Genomic DNA, 17,430 nt, shown 5'->3' on the forward strand with positions numbered 1-17,430 from the left:
TTTTTCTGATTCTTTTCTATTATACGTTATTACAAGATATTGAATATAGTTCCCTGTGCTATACGGTAAATCCTTGCTGTTTATCAAGACGTCTCCTTTCTTAAAGACAGTTTATTTTTAAGAGGGGGCTTTGAAATTAGTTTTCTCTGAATATACAGCTTTCAGAGAACATTTAAGTATCATCTTCCTCCACCCAGCACACAACTTCAAGACTCAGATTGTATTTCTCTCTCTCTTTTTTTTTTTTTTTTTTTTTTTTTTTGGGCATGCGGGCCTCTCACTGTTGTGGCCTCTCCCGTTGCGGAGCACAGGCTCCGGACGCGCAGGCCCAGTGGCCGTGGCTCACGGGCCCAGCCGCTCTGTGGCATGTGGGATCCTCCCGGACCGGGGCACGAACCCGTATCCCCTGCATCGGCAGGCGGACCCTCAACCACTGCGCCACCAGGGTAGCCCTCTCTTTCTTCTTGATGTATAGTTGATGTACCTTGTAAGTTTCAGATGTTCACCATAGTGATTCACAATTTTTAAAGGTTATACTCCATTAATAGTTATTATAAAATATTGGCTATATGCCCTGTGCTGTACAGTATATCCTAGTAGCTTATTTATTTTATATGTAGTAGTTTGTACCTCTTAAGCCCCTACCCCTATCTTTCCCCTCCCCCTTCCCTCTCCCCACTGGTGACCACTACTTTGTTCTCTGTATCTGTGAGTCTGCTTCTTCTTTGTTTGTTTTTTTTTTGGGGGGGGGATTCCACATATCAGTGATTTCACACAGTATTTGTCTTTCTCTTTCTGACTTATTTCACTTAGCGTCACGCCCTCCAAGTTCGTTCATGTCGTTGCAAATGGCAGCATTTCCAGATTGAATTTCATTCTTTCCGCTGAACTGCAGTTTTCCTTGAAGGCAAGGAGCATGTCCTCTGCAACCTTGAACCCTCCCCCAATAATCAATAATCAATAAATATTCATTGGATTGAGCAAAGCTGAACTACTATACGGTATCACCTTTTTGACTCGCCTTTAACCAGCTGGTCTCATCGCCCAAACCTCCTGTGTCTTGCCCTTTGCAGGTTGATGATTATTTGTTGAGTGAGGGACAAGGAATGGGTGATCTCACTGGCCCACGGCCTTACTTGTGTGTTGGGTACTTGGTGTGCTCTGGTTGATATACAAGTAAGTCTATACTACAGGAGGAATGATGGGATCTTTTTTATTTTTTGCTGAAACAGGGATATAAACTCTGTCCTCCCTCAGGACCGGCCGGTTCTGAGATTCTCTGATGGCCAGTTTTATAGATCTACACTTACATCTTCATATCTGTACTTATAGAATCTCCTCTCAGTCTGTGTGTCTGCCACAGTTTCTCTAAAATGCACCGGTGCTTAACGACATCAGTGGATAAATGTACCATTTGGATTGGAAGATGCTCCAGGGCCCAGCTGGGACAGGGAACAATGAGAACAGAGCTAGCCGTGTGCCCTGACGTGTGTGATCAGCCTCTAGCGAGCCTCCCCTCATCCCCTCATCGGTGGGATGAGATGAGACAGTCTGGAAGGTCTCAGCTACGTGGAGGATTCTGCAGTCCCTTGACAGATGCCTAGAAATGGAATCACAGCGGGTCATGCCAGCCGTCCCTTGACAGATGCCTAGAAATGGAATCACAGTGGGCCATGCCAGTTTGATGAGCTAATGACCTGAACAGGGTGACGAGCAGGGAAAGGAGCCATCAGACGTCATGTCGTCTCACTCACCTTGACTATATTACGACCCTGTAACTTACATAGTCAATGTCAGCTTAAGCCATCAACCACCTAAGGGGTATTTGTGCAGAATGACATCTGAAATGTTCATTTATTCTGGAAAGTTTAGCCCCTCATTCCCAAATGATGAAACTGGAGCCCAGGAAGACGTCGGGTGCCGGGTGTCGAACTTCGACTCCATCTCCCCAGAGTGACTGATGAGCAATGAATCTGAGACCCGCCACGTTAGTCGAGGGCAAAGCCTCCACCAGGGCAAGACCAAGGTCTCACAAGTCCTGGCTTGTGCCCTTCTCCAAAAGACCAGATTGCACCCACGGTACGTCAGAACCCAGGGTCCGACCAGTGGGTTCATAAAGCACCTGTGACCCTAATGTCGAGATGTGGCCGTTTGGGGTGACTTTTTGCCTGTGCTGCTGAGTTTCTTTGTTCCTGAATGTAGTGACAGTGGAAGGTCCCGATTTTTACCCTACAAGATGAGAGCGGAATATCACGACTTGGAGACTTTCTGTGACCATGAAAGGCCACCATGAGAGGCTGTCGCGGTGCTGGGGAGGGGACTCTGAAGCTGGGGGCAAGCGGGAGGGCTCCAGTCCGAGCAGCCAGCCAGCTCCACTGCCGTCCCCGATGGTGGGAACAGCACAGTCTCCGGGGGGCAGAAAGGAGGGCTGTCCTCTCCTCCGACCTTATGCAGGGCCTGGATCTCAAACTCAACATGTACTGGGAAGATACAGGCGACACAGAACCAGAAAACCAGGTGAGCTCACCAAGAAAACTGCTGACGAGAGAAGATGATCCTAGTGTGAACCATTGACTTATGATTAATTTACGTTCAGATGCTTCTGGAACTTTTGATCCACAAGCATTGGTTGAGCTCTTAACTATGTGTCACACATGGCTCCGGGCACTTGGGCGTTGGTGGCGTTGGTGCCGTGTGAAGCCCTTGGTGTCAGAGCTTCCCATGGCAATATACTAAGCGGCTGAGATTGGGGAACTTTACCTTTCTGAAAACCGAATGTCACCCCTTCGTGACCAAATTGTTTATTACGTGAAATGAGACACCGCCTGCCGAATTGGAGTGCCTAAAACATCCTTGTGTATAGTAAGAGCCGGAATATTGGTTTGCTGATAGCATCCCCTCAGGGCTGCTTCTGGACACCAAGGTGTGAAGGGATGTCCCTCTCACCTGCTGAAAGGCACCTGTCACATGAAAGCTGGGCTGGCCCCTGTGAAAGTCACCATGGGAGAGTCCATGCAGGGAGCTGAAATGGAGCTGGGAAGGGCTGGCCTAATCCTGTATGTTTCTAAATGCCCCCCTACCGGGCAGGGGAGGCCAACACTGCATGCCACGCTTCTGGGCATCTTTCTGAGGCCTCGTTGCCAGGTTGTGCCGACTATGGGGTGCCCCAGCCTGGCTGATCCCAGCCCTTTGGGACTGGAAAGGCTGCTTAGTGGATAATCGGAATGATAAATCGTGCTTCTCCTCACTGCTGTGCACATGCCAAAGGGACGTGTGCAGTCCTGGTGGCATTCGTATGGCTGGCTCGGAGAAAATTACTCATCAGGGAAAGTAACGACGGTAGTTAAAATGTATACTCCACGCTGCCGCCGAAGAAGTGTCGACTGAACATTTGGAGAGAGAGGGTTTCTTTGTGACATCGCAGTAACGACGTCAGACAGACCATTACAGCATGTAGTTTCCCAAGACTCGCAAATACAGTCAGTCATTAAGATTCAGTATGTAGTTGGAAAATCTGGGGTTTGGACTGGGAAATCATTTTCGGCAAGCTTTTGGGGTACTTTTTGTGCGGTGCAAGGGGTCCAGTTAAGCTAAGAAGTTATTCTCCCACAGACTGGCTCATCTGGCCACAGAAGCTCTTACAGTGATCGCCCACCTCTCCTTTGTTCCTTTCGTCCTTGTAGGCAATGGATTTGGAAGTCCCTGTGTTGGCAAGGAACATCCCTGGGAACGCGGCAGTGGTGAAGCACGAAGTTACAGGATTGCTGTTTTCCGACCCTCAGGTAAAGGAGAGTAATTTCCCCACGTTCACCTGGTCTGAGTAGCTTTCGTCTGTGTGCAGGTGATCAAGATTCTGTGATTTGCGTCTTTGTGATTAGCTCTTGGCGTTCCCTTTATAATCAGTAGGAGAGAGTGTGCAGCACTGTGTCACCGTTGTCACGTGGGCAGCTGCCTGGACGTGTCACTAAAAGAAACCTAGGGACTTTCAAGAAAGTCGAGACTTGAGTTCTATTTCTGAGGCCTCTGGTGATGATCATTGTGACCTTGAGCCAGTCCCCTCCCCTCTTATATGCTTGGGTTTCTGGTTTCTTTTTTTTTTTTTATTTTACTGAAGTATAGTAAATTTACAGTACTGTGTTAATTTCTGCTACACAGCACGGTGACAGTTATACATTATGTACGTATTTTTTCATATTCTCCATGATGGTTTATCACAGGATACTGAATGCAGTTCCCCGTGCGCTACAGTAGAACTTGTCTGTCTGTCCGTCCTACAGATAGTATTGGGTTGGCCAAAAAGTTCGTTCAGGTTTTTCTGTAAGATGTTACTTTTTGGCCAACCCGATAGTTTGCATGTGCTAACCCCAAACTCCCAAACAGACTTCTGGTTTCTGGAGCAGGCACTCTTCAGATAACCATCCTACACTTCCAGGGCATCTCCTGGTTTCAGAAGACTGCCATATATCTGGTCCCTTGCAATCCTTCAAAGCAGTGTACGGAAGAGGCACACGTGTGTATCTGATACATGTGTATCTGAAATTAAAATAAAGGTGAATGCAGCTGATAGCGGGCACAGCTGGTGGAGCCAGCATCATCTGGGGCACGCCTGTGTGCCAGGACCTCCCAGGACATGTGTGAAGGGGTTCCGGTCACAAAGTCTGAGGTTCCAAGAATGTGCCTACACTTGAAGCCCTTGGGACCCTGTGCAGGGCGTGTAGCCTGAGTCTCCAAGCTCTGTCAAGAGCTAATTATAACTCTTGCTCTTAGAGGTGTGATGTGGGCTGAAGGGGTTGATATACAGGGCTGAGCGGTGGTCACGGCACGCGGTCAGGGCTCTGGGTCCCCGTTATCGCCAAAAGGAGAGCCCATCGCTGCTGCCTACGGCTCGTGTTCGGTGGCAGCAAAAAAAGAATCTTAGGCCCATCCTTTGCTCTTCAAGTCTTTAGATTTAGAAATTAGGTTCTTGTCGCTATCATCTTTATGAAGGCACGTGTTATATAACAGAAATAAAGGGATTTATACTTAAAAGCTCGGGTCAACTCCAATATTTGAAAATGCCGTTTTTCACCTTTCCTGCCGCAGACATTTAATCCCACATCGTTTCCCCTTCCCCGTAGTATAATTATGCGTCACCTAGTTTCGCTGCCTTCTTATCACAGTCACGCGAACAAGATGGAAGCCAGCTTCCCTCGGGGAGGGGCGGGATTGCAGGGAGTCGGGCGTCACCAGGTGCTGTGTGGATGCAGCCGCTCACCTGGGAAACAACTGAAAGAGCAAAGGGCAGGCCCGGGCTTATCAGTTACTATCTAACAAAAGGCACATCTAACACGAATGCCTTTCCTTTGAATAGCGACCCCTAAAAGCTAAAACACGAAGAGTGTGCAGCGGTTCCTTGCCGATCCTCCAGACAAAGGCATATGGCTTTTTACCACGTTCTGCCATCTCCCAACGTCAACGCCAGCCAAGCTGGAGGTCACAGAGTATTGTCTCCCCGTGGGCAAAGAGATTTTATTTTCATCTCCCCAAACCCAATGTCTATTTATTTTATAGCTCAATTTCAGAGCACTATAATTTTATCAGTGAGTGTCTGAATAGCCGTCACTTATAAATGGCTGTATCGGGTCCAGTGCTAGAACGAGAGCAGCCTGGCTATCCTGACTTCATTTCACATTCCTTGTAAGGCATTCCTTTCAATATTTGCAAATAACTGTCCTATCTCTGACACGTCCAAGTTATTTCTGCGTTACCGGCTTCCTGTGAGTTACCAGACACAGTTCCGCAGCACTCATACAGTTAAGGCGTGGGCTTATTTTGTTCCCAGCGCTTTAATGTTACTTTTACAAAGGATGTTACAAAAGAACAGAACGCTCTAGGGGGGAGCATCTGGGGGGAGGCTGCGTTTTCTTAACACGTTTTGAAAAGCGTGCTCGACGCGGCTGTCACACGTGACTTTGTTTTATAGTCACGAGCAGACTCGACCTAGCACGGAGTGGGAGCTGTTGCTTCAGAGCAGACATGCATTTTCCGTAAGTCAGTGGCCTTGGTTACTGTCATCTAGCTCAGGAGCGCAGACGGAAGCAGCCACTGGTTTGTCGCCAGTGTTTGCAAGGTTTATTCCAAGTGTGCATTCAAATACGTATTCAAAGCTCCATTTCACTTATTGAGAAGGGACTTCCATGCCAGGGTGTCAGCCTCATAAAGTTAATGTAGATAAACACATAGACAGATAGATACATAGATACAGACAGACAGACAGACATATCGAATGCAGAAAAATCATACTTTGGATTTTCAACAAAACGATGATTAAAAGTATTCAGCTGTGGTAGGAACAAAATAATCTCTATTTTTATACACCTCAGCCCCGGAAAACCTTAACTGAAGTGAAGCTTTCCAAACCTACTAAACATTGATTTTTTTTTTTTTTTTTTTTTTTTTGGTTACTGCGACAGTCCCATTCCTTTTCTTTTTAAGAAGAAAAGAGCTGAGCTATTTTATGGCTACATTTTATAGCTTCGAAATTAAAATCCATTTGACATTTAATAGAAACTGTGGATCCATTTCCTCTCTCAAGGACAGACTTTTGAAGTGTGGCCCAAACCCATTTCGCTGGGAGGTTCTGTTTGTCTTTTAGGCAACCATAAAAAAAGTCGTAACTTTCGGAATAATGATGGTGACAGCTAACATTTAGCGCATGTGTGTTACGTGCCGGTGTCTGTTCTTTGCCATCAGCATGGATTTACACTTCTATTAAGACTGTTTCATTTTAAATCTTTGACTTTTGATGGTCCATGAACAGTTTAACGTTTGGAAGAAGCAAGGCGTGTTGGAGACACATCAGCCTCCAAACTTTTGTTTGGGCAGAGCTGTGCTTGGGTCTTGAGTTTTCCCCCTCGAAATCTGAGTGATCCTGGACACGTTTCTTCTTCCTGTGCTCGTTCCTTGATCCGTAAGATGCAGATAACGATGCCCGTCTTCGGGGAACAGCAGAAAGCACATGGGGTGGAGTGCCGTCCTTGGGCTCAGAGGAAAGCTGCGTGGACGCAGAGTTAATCACATTCACGGTGCGCCGCTGGGTGACGTTGTTTGCTGCCGCTCGGGAGCTGTACGGTCTGCTGAGCCCTTAGGTTTAAGCAGTGGAATTAAGCTCAGTACAGCGAGACGTTCTCCTTGTGAAATCTGGCCAGCGTCATGCAAAATATCATTTCTCTCTTTCTTCTTTTTATTTTTTACTTAAAACAATTTTTAACTTTTTAACCAAACATTTAGAGTTCTTAGATGTTAAATACAACTGTGATGTGTAAGCCCCCAACCAGTCCCTCTGAAATGTAAAAGCACAGATGCAGGCTCGACCAGTGTTTGTTGGATTTCCATTTAAGCCCAAAGGAAACTCTGGGCAAACTCTATGTGAACTAAAATGGAAGTCAGTCCAACATTTTTTTTTTTGCATGGATTTGTCCACAGGGTGACCATATTGTTCATTGTGAAAAACCAGGTACCTTTGAGAGTGAAAGGGGTATTATTGATAATTATGCTGGGATGACGGCCATGAACCTGAACCAAATGACCTAGGTAAGGACCGTCTGCTTGAAGAGCTGGGATCAGATGCATAGCTGGTATTTGTTAGGGATCAAGGGTGCGTCCAGCCACGTAGGGGAGGCACAGTTTTCTAATAGCCACGTTGAAAGAAAATAAAAAGAAACAGATGAAATTCATATCAATAATATATTTTATTTAGCTTCATCTATCCAAACTTGCATCATCTCAACACGTAATCGATATAAACAATGTTTTTCCCCATCCCACCTGCCCATAGAACTGACCGTTGGTTTCAGTGCAATATAAACAATTTTTAATGAGATCTTTACATTTTTTTTTTTCGAGGCTCTGAAATCCTGCGTGTATTTTACCCACCAGCTCATCTCAGCCTGGAGATTAAATTTGTATCGAAATACTTGGTTTGCATTGAGACTCCATGCCATTTGCAGCTGAAAAAGTAGATTCACGTGTCCAGGTTGTTGCAAGTATACTTGTAAAGCTTTGTAATACCTGAATCAAGCACCAGTGTCAAAATTTCAGTTTAAGTCCATTCAAGTGAATAATTTAAAATGCAGTTCCCGGGCACACTGGCCACATTTCCAGAGCTCAGAGTGGGTGCTGGGCGGCACTGCTCCCCGGAGAGGGAGCGATGGGGCAGGTGGTCCCAGCCAGGCCTCCTCTGTGTGCCGGGCACCACTATAGGGACCTTGCCTGTTTCTCTTACTAATCCTCACGGGAACCCCACACAGGTGTTACTGTGATGATCCCAGAGAGGGTGAGGCATTTACCTTCGAAGCTCAGCGGGAGATGACAGGGCTGGGACTCGAGGTCTCAGCCTGATGGGTGCTCGGCCACCCCTGAGAGCGTTTGCACGATTCCTCGTGTGGCTGTCTCTCCCTCTGTCTCTGTCTTTCCTTCTTTCTCTGTCTCTGTTTTTCCCTCTATCTCTGTATGTCTCTGTCTCTACCTTTGTCTCTGTCTCTCACTCTCTGACTCTCCCTCTCTCTGTCTTTGCATCTCTCTCTCCTTCTTTCTCTGGCTCTGGCTCTGCCTGTGTCTCTGGCTCTCGCCCAGTTTTCTGTGCCTGTCTCCCCTCCTCTCTGTGTCTCTTTCTCCCATCTCCATCTTTCCTTCTTTCTTTATCTCCGTTTGTTTCTGTCTTTCCCTCTATTTCTTTCTCTCGCCCTCTATTTGTGTCTCTCTCGGTGTCTGTGTCTCTCCCTCTGTCTCTGTCTCTGTCTCCCTCACCACCTCTCTCTTTCTCCCTCCCTCCCCTCCTCTGTTGCCTGGGCAGAGAGGGGACACTCTTCCATGGGACCATCCTCTAAAAGGATTCTGCTCACCACTTTGTCCGACTTCTTGGGGAGAACGGACCTCTTTCTAAGGCCCAGTCCTGCTTCGCTTCTCTGCCTGTGGCTGGTCCCTGGGGTCAGAATGACCCAGAGGGCTGGAGGTGGTGGGGGCAAAGGGACGCCTCGGGTGGGCAGAGCGCTGAGCAGTGCTGCACAGAGTCGGGCTTGGCCAGGTGAGAAGGACGAGGATGGAGCCACCAGGTGAGGCTCGCCGCTCTGGAAAGGCCAGGCCAGGCCAGGAGCCAATGAGGGATGGAGCGCAGGGCCCTTCCCGGCTCTGGTCCAGGCTTTTGCACTCCCGGCCGGCAGGCAAAGTCTGACATTCTCTTAAAATAGGAGGACGGGAGGACCGTTTTTCTCTGCTTGTGGACTCTCCACCCGCCTTTACAGGGCAGGAGCTGCATCTCGGAACTGACCTTCTGGCCTGACCTCTGCTGGCCGCCCGTGTCTCACAGGCTGCGTGTGCGAGTCTCAGACCCGCCGGCTGTGCACACCCGCTCTGCGTGTGAACAAGCACCTTGTGGTTTGGGGGCTTTTTGGTTTTTTTTTTGAAAGTGAGAATTTTTAGCTACTTTATTAGATATATTCAGTTTCAAGGCTCTGACCATCCATAATCGCCATGATGCAAAACACGTGTTCACGTGTAAAAAATACCCCTTCAACATGCTTTAAGAGGAATAACTGTGTTTTGCAATCTGTGTGGCATGAAATAGAATTTGATGTTTAGAAAACCAACTAATTGTAGTTTGGGGGCTTGCGATCAGGAGAGCGGCCTGCCTGACCCAGCCTGACCACACCAAAGGGACCCTCGGCCCCAGCGCTGCCGGCCGGTGCCCTGCCCATCACCCTGTGAGTTTGTCCCTCTTCCGGCGGGCCTGGTGACAAGATGTCGGTACAGCAAATGCGGTGCCCAGCCCGCTCCAGGAATCAGCCCTGTAGGTGCGTTTGCAGCTGATCCTGAAATTCAGAGTAAGGAGATGATTGGTGACTTCTTGGCACTGGCAGAATTCAGGTGAGTGGCCCGTGCAGGATCCTCGGGGGCTGCAGCTGCCAGGGTGATGCTGTAGGAGAAGGTGCGGGACCCCGGCAGCCAGCTCAGGCCCCCTCCCCGCGGCCTCCCGTCCAGTGCGGCGTGTGCGCACACGAGCAGCCCCGCACCACTGTCCTGGGCTCTGTATCTACGTGCTGCTTCCATCTGTCCCCGCCTCTCAGGGGCTCTGTCCCCAGAATACTGCTGTATCCAGACCCTTACACCCTCCCCCCATTCCAAGGCACTACTGGGTCTTGTCTGGACGTTTAGAATAGCTTCCTCCGCTCCATCCCACGCACTCTCCTCCTAGCAGCCAAAGGGACCTTTATAAAATGCAGATGCCGTCCCATCCATCCCCGCTGCAAAACCCCTCTGTGTCTTCCTGTGGCCGTAGAGAAAAGACACCTCCCGACTCGGCTTCCGGGGCTTCACGCCTCTCTTCCTCTGCTCCCTGCCCACCCCTGGTTCTTCCCGCAGCCGGGCCGCCGGGAGCATCCTTCCCCCTCGGCTTCACTGTCTCTTTCTTGAGAGGCTTTCCCCATCACCCTCCCCCATCTTCTCCATCCCCCCCCCACCCCCGCCCTGTGCTGTTACTTCGTAACCCTCTGCGCAGTTCACACGCGCACCCTTGCTTTTATCATACATGACCTCCCCACCCGAATGAATGAATGCCCCCCAGGTTGGTGGTCATGCTGGCTTACTCACGTGGCCCCTCGTGGTGGTCCTGGCACAAATGGGTGCTCCGCAACTATCAGGAGAGGTACTTACCCCAGGGCATTAAAGGGATCATCCTTCTTGGGCAGTAACCAAACACTTTGGTTATTTTAGTTTGATGTGAATCTACACCGCATGCCACCCAGGTGTAGTTGAACTGCTTTCCTTTCCTGTTTTCTTTGCAAAGTAGCAGAGGACAGCCTCGGCCTCTGAACTCTGCCCGGACTCCCTCCCTGGACGGTTCTTCCCACGGCCTCGCTGAAGTCAGCATTCCTTGGGTGACACTGCCAGTTGATGTTATGCTCATGCCATCTCCCCCGAGTACGACCAGGACGACTTAATTGCAGATTTCCTTGCACATTTCTTCTGGGTTTTGCTCTTTCCCTCTGACTTTCTGCCGCTGGCAGCGTGCCCACCAGAGCCATCTCCCGGGTGCACCTCTTCTCTTCCAAGCCTTTCCTCACTTTCTTCCCTTTCCTTCCTGACATTCTCCTCTTGCCTGCCTCCGAACCAGCCAGGGGGGCGTGAGCAATTTTCTGCCAGCTCGTGTATTGAAATGACGCTCTGGTCGGAATCTGGGAAGCAAGAGAGTGGGAGACACAGAGAATATTCACTATCCTTGCTTTTAGTTTAATCAGTAGTTCCCAAATCTCATGGATCTGTGCGGTAGCTTTGTAGGTTTGCTCCATCCTCCCGTGAAGCAGCCAGGCTTGGTGGAAAAGGACCTCGACTCTGGGGCTGCACTGTCTGAGTTTAATTCCCATTTCTGCCACTTACTGCTATGCTGCCTCGGGCAGGTTCCTGGACCTCTCTGTGCCCCTGTTTCTGTCTCTGTGAAAAGAGTCATAGTGATAACACAGAGTCCTCGTCCCTTTTCTGCAATTCCAAAATCCAAAAAGCACTTGAAAAACAGTTTTATTTTTAGTAAGTTGGGTGCCAAAACTCAGTTGGCAGCAAACTCATATCTGAGCTGATGTGAAGTTATTCGTGGCTTTGTTTATCCTGCTTGGTGGGACGATTCTTAAGTTTGATTTGGAAGTTCCGGTGTGTTGTTTATGGGGCGCTGCGTTAGACCCCTAGAGGGCATATGTTACTAAAAGGGAACGTAGACCATTTTATTAAAAACCCCAAATCCTGGATTCTGAAACATGACTGGTTGTTACCTGGGTATAAGCTCTTGCTAACTGTTGACTGTTGTTATAAATTCTGACCAGTTCTGGCGCCTGTGGGAGGCTCTTGGCCAGAGACCAGGTGTCACCGTTGAGAAGGCAGAGAACAGGTTGGCACCTCATCGAGGCTTTCTGCTTGACTCAGCCAGGGACTGAGAATTGAAAGACGGTTCGCTTTCTCACCAAGTGGTCCATGGTCGTTCGCTACCGCTACCTCTCACGGGCCACCCGAGAACAGTGGTCTAGATCACAGGCCAGAGCCTCCAGGGCTCTGCCCCACCGCTCCTGGGTATCGTTGGGTTTGGGGCCTGGCTGTGAGCGGGCTTGTTAGACGCGAGCTCAGGAATTGTCCTGTTAAAGGGCCTGAGCTTGCAGTGTGAGTGAACAGGACGCATAGCCAGACTCTGCAGCCGCCAGTCTCGGAAGGGACGGGTGGGAAAGAGCCAGATCAGACTCCCAGCTGCCGCCATTCGACGGCCACGGGTCATGGTCAGGGGCCCGAGCCCCTGCCACCTCCTCTGGCTCTGCATCGGGTGTGCAGTGTGCATGGGGATGATCTACCGGGAAGTTGCTTCTGCACCTACCCAGGTTGGCTTCTGCTCCCACATCTGCCCAAGGTTCTCACGCTGTTGTTGATATTCGTTTTAAAGTCAGCCGCTCTCTCTAACCATTACGTTGTCATGGGAACAAGCAGCCCTCCCCAAACTCAGTTATCGCTGCTGCAAGTTTAAAAGATAGGCTGACCATGGAGAACAGTATGGAGGTTCCTTGAAAAACTGAAAATAGAGTTGCCATACGATCCAGCAGTCCCACCCCTGGGCGTATATCCAGAGAAAATGATAATTTGAAAAGATGCACCCAGTGTTCATAGCAGCACTATTCACAGTAGCCAGGACATGGAAACGGCCTAAATGTCCATCAACAGATGAATGGATAAAGAAGATGTGGTGTATACACACACACACACACACACACACACACACAGTGGAATATTACTCAGCCATAAAAAAGAATGAAGTAATGCCATTTGCAGCAACATGGATGGACCTAGAGACGATCATACTAAGTGAAGTAAGTCAGACAGAGAAAGACAAACACCATCTGATGTCACTTATATGTGGAATCTATAATACGACACAAAGGAACTTACTTACAACACAGAAACAGACTCACAGACATAGAAAACAAACTTATGGTTACCAGAGGGGAAGAGGGGGCATAAATTAGGAGTTTGGGATTAACAGATACACACCACTATGTACAAAATAGATAAACAACAAGGTCTTGCTGTATAACACAGGAAACTATATTCAATATCTTGAAATAAGCCACAGTGGAAAAGAATATATATATATGAATCACTTTGCTGTACACCTGAAACCAACACAACATTGTAAATCAACTCTACTTCAATTAAAAAAAAAAAAGACTGGGAATTCCCTGACGGTCCAGTGGTTAGGACTCCGTGCTGTCACTCTCGAGGGCCTGGGTTCAATTCCCTGGTCAGGGAACTAAAATCCCACAAGCCGTGCGGTGTGGTCAAAAAAAAAAAAAAATAGACTGAAGGTTTATGCTGAATAATTCCAAGGCTATTTGCACGTTCTTACAAGTGGTCGCCACTTTACCCAACGGCAGGAGTCATCGAGAGAACAGCTAACGGAATTATTATGTGGCCACGTGTACATATACATCATTGTGAACGATGGCATTTGGGTAAAGCTGAACACGACACCAGCGAATGCTGTTTTGTGTAAGAAAAACGAGACAGATGCGTGCATGTCACTTCTAGATGGATCTTGAAGTGTGATTCTCGCAACTTACAGTTGTCAGTGAGATGAATCTATTCTTTTTCTTATATATAAATTTATTTATTTATTTATTTTTGGCTGCGTTGGGTCTTCGTTGCTGTGTGCAGGCTTTCTCTAGTTGCGGTGAGCAGGGGCTGCTCTTCGTCACGGTGCCCGGGCACCATTGCAGTGGATTCTCTTGTCGTGGAGCATGGGCTCTAGGCACATGGGCTTCAGTAGTTGTGGCAGGCGGACTCAGTAGTTGTGGCTTATGGGCTCAGTAGTTGTGGCTCGTGGACTCTAGAGCGCAGGCTCAGTAGTTGCGGCGCACGGGCTTCGTTGCTCCGCGGCATGTGGGATCTTCCCGGACCAGGGATCGAACCCGTGTCCCCGGCATTGGCAGGCGGATTCTTAACCGCTGCGCCACCAGGGAAGTCCAAGATGAATCTATTCTGTGGCCAAATAACTTGTGTAAAATAGGGTAGGCACAGTTGTCTGTCTCAGACTAGTGTTTTTCATAGTCTGACTCTCCAGAATCACCTTGGGGGGAACTGTTAGAAAACACGCATGTGTCATGGACTGAATGTTTGTGCCTCCACGCACTCACCCCCAAATTCACGTGTTGAAATTCGAACCTCTCCTGTGATGGTATTAGGAAGCGGGGCCTCCGAGAGTCCATTAGGCCATGAAGGTGGAACCCTCACGAATGGCACTAGAGCGCTAATAAAAGGGACCCCACAAAGATCCCTTGTTTCTTCTGCCATGTGGGATTATAGTGAAAAGACAACCATCTCTGAACCAGGAAGCAGGTCCTCGCCAGACGCCGAATCTTCCAGCGCCTTGATCTTGGACTTCCAACGTCCAGAACTGTCCGCTGTTTATAAGCCACCCCCTGTCTGTGGTATTTTGTTATAGCAGCTCAGACAGACTAAGACACCATTCCTGGACCTCGCCCCTGACCTACCCAATCAGAATCTTAAAGCGAAGTTTGAGGACCAGAGGCACAGACTAAACCTTAATTAACTCCAGGGTTCCGAGGAAAACCACAATCCACGATCGAAACGACAGCACATCTGTCAGTCTTCAGAAACCTCCTTGTCAACATCCCCCATCAGTGAGCTGTCGTATTCGAAGCATCTGGAGAAGCAGCTTCGGGGTTGTCTAATTGAACATATCTTCCGAGCCTGAAATCCAGAGTCTTTATGCAACTGACTTTCGCTTCTCCTGGAAGAATACGTATGTATCCCTTACAGAAGGTGGTCGGAATGCAATGCTCTTTCAAACCATGCCATGTTAAGTCTGCCAGCTCCCGTGTTCTCTCTGCATGAGACGTTTGTTTCTCGTTGAGGGGCTCCCCCCTGCCCCGTGGCTTTCAGCTGACATGGTTATGAGAAGGATCCCACCAGGGGTCTAAATATCCATCCTGTAAAAGTGACACTGCTTCTCACGCCCTGCATCTGGCTGGTACCTCGGGGCGACAAGGCAGGTCAAAAGGATTTAGTGAGAAAAAAATTTTTAATTGAAATATAGTTGATGGACAATATTATATTAGTCTCAGGTGTACAGCATAGTGATTCAATATTTTTATACATTATACTCTATTTAAAATTACTGTAAAATATTGGCAGTATTTCCTGTGCTGTATAATATATCCTTGTAACTTATTTTATACATAATAGTTTGTACCTGCTTGTACTTATACCCCTATCTTGCCCCTCCCTCCTCCCCTCTCCCCACTGGTAACCGCTACTTTGGTCTCTGTAGCCATAAGTCTCTTTCTGTTTTGTTATATTCATTCTTTTGTTCTATTTTTTAGATTCCACCTATAAGTGATAACATACAGTATTTGTCTCTCTCTCTCTGCCTGACGTACTTCTCAGTGAGTTTTCTCCACCAGCAGGGACTACTCAGTAAGGAAGAAAACTCTGAAAACAGTCAACTGCTAATTGAATAATTATGAAAACAAACCATGGTGTTTTACATGATTTTTTTTTTTTTTTTTTTTTTTTTTTGCGTTACACGGGCCTCTCACTGTTGTGGCCTCTCCCGTTGCGGAGCACAGGCTCCGGACTTGCAGGCTCAGCGGCCATGGCTCACGGGCCGAGACGCTCCGCGGCATGTGGGATCTTCCCGGACCGGGGCACGAACCCTCGTCCCCTGCATCGGCAGGCGGACTCTGAACCACTGTGCCACCAGGGAAGGCCCGATTTTTTTTTTTTTTTTAACTTTATAAATCTGTAACTTAAGCCAGTGTTTGCATACCTGTGGTCCTGGGGTGGGTCTGGTCTGCACACATGTTTTGTTTAGTTTGCTGTTTACTTAAAATTTTGAATTAGTTGTTGGTATTTAGCATGGAGTGCTTTTACATAAATATGCCGAATTTCGACTTCTCTTGAAAAACACAGCAAACGTGGGAACAAGTGGAGGCCCCTACTCACTGCGGGCCTTCCCCGCCGGGAGCCGTTGGGCACTTGAGTTTCCAACTCTGATCTAGGGCAGTGCCTACATCTGTTTTTAAACTCTCTTAAGATGTGGAATCCCAATACTTGGTTTCTATTTTCTTTTGTTTTCGTGTGTGTACCCTTTAAGGCCTCATAACTTACCATCATGAGTAATTTTCCAGAATAGATCATTCAATCACGTGAATGATGAATCCTCCCCTCCCCCAGTCAAGACTTGGTGATCAGATCTGATGGGTGTCCTGGCGCGTCCTGCCGCTGACAGTGGTGTAAATCCTTTTGGGCTTTGGTTGGGATGATGATGAATTGGCATTCGTACTTGTTTCCTGGAAGTTTTGCTACAGCTCTTATGACATGGTCCTTTGGTCCACTGGATGAGTGTCTGGTCGCTGGTACGGGTGGTTGCTGGGCATCTCAGCCCAAGGGGTCATTCATCCTCCAGCAGGCTGCCTCAGGCTCCTTTATGGGGTGGCCTCAGGCTCCAAGAGGGCGAGAGTGGGAGCTGTTAGACCTTTGGGAGCTTTGTTTGGAAGTCAAACTACATCACTTCTGACCTATTCTGTTGGTCAAAGCAAATTCCAGGGCCAGCCCAGATCCAGGAGATGGGGAAACAGACCTCCTTCCCCCTTTATTGGAGGAGTGGGTGAGCCCTATTTCAAAGAGACGTTCACGCAAGGATGGGGGACTGCGGCCACCATCTTGCACACAGTAAATGACAGTCTGTGTCAACGGGCTTTTCTCATTGTCCGCACGCGTGTGTTCAGAGTACTGCCTTAGTTGTCGCGGAGGAGCTGTTTTAACCCAGAAGAAAATAATCCCAGGGCCTCAGGGAGTGACTATCACAATTCAAGAGTGAGATTTTTCTTTCCTTCTCTTTCTTTTCCTTCAGCCACCCAGCCAGGGTTTTATGCCAACGGCCAAGATGTTTCCCACTCCTTACCCAACTCTCTCTTGCTTTGTTTAAGTCAGAGTTCTTTGTTCAGTCTTCCATGCAGAGAGGGAAAAAAAAAAAAAGTGCTCTTTATCACATCCTATTCCTAGAAGCTCTCGTTCAGGATTCCGTTATAAAACGGTCATATATTCTATAGAAATCATAAGCAGGGGGTTGGGTTTTAGCCAAAGTGTCTGCCTCAGATAAATCAAAGATATGACCAGCATCATAAAATAATGTACCGAAGCTATAAGCCTCTCGAATAATTTTAATAAGAACGTTGTTCTCCTATGAGATGGGAATAAATGTTACATTTTTATTATAAAAAGAACACCAATTTACCATAAAGTGTATATATACTACATAAAAATATAATTCCACTCTATCGTAATTATTGCTTTTTATATTGCTAGCTATAAAAATCATCCAACGTTTAATTAACGATAATT

The 17,430-nt window shown here is 47.9% G+C and overlaps 1 protein-coding gene across 1 annotated transcript in view; it reads left to right on the top strand.

Annotated features, from left to right (window-relative positions):
- The window catches only part of GLT1D1 (glycosyltransferase 1 domain containing 1), a 134,229-nt gene that overhangs the window by 61,560 nt on the left and 55,239 nt on the right, over positions 1 to 17,430 (top strand). The window contains exon 11 of the mRNA XM_029218438.1: positions 3,684 to 3,782. Coding sequence (XP_029074271.1) covers positions 3,684 to 3,782 — 99 coding nt within the window. The remainder of the gene's footprint in view (positions 1 to 3,683; positions 3,783 to 17,430) is intronic.

This window comes from Monodon monoceros, unplaced genomic scaffold, assembly GCF_005190385.1.
Source record: "Monodon monoceros isolate NGI ecotype Baffin Bay Population unplaced genomic scaffold, NGI_Narwhal_1 Super_Scaffold_1, whole genome shotgun sequence".
NCBI classification, from domain to species: Eukaryota; Metazoa; Chordata; class Mammalia; order Artiodactyla; family Monodontidae; genus Monodon; species Monodon monoceros.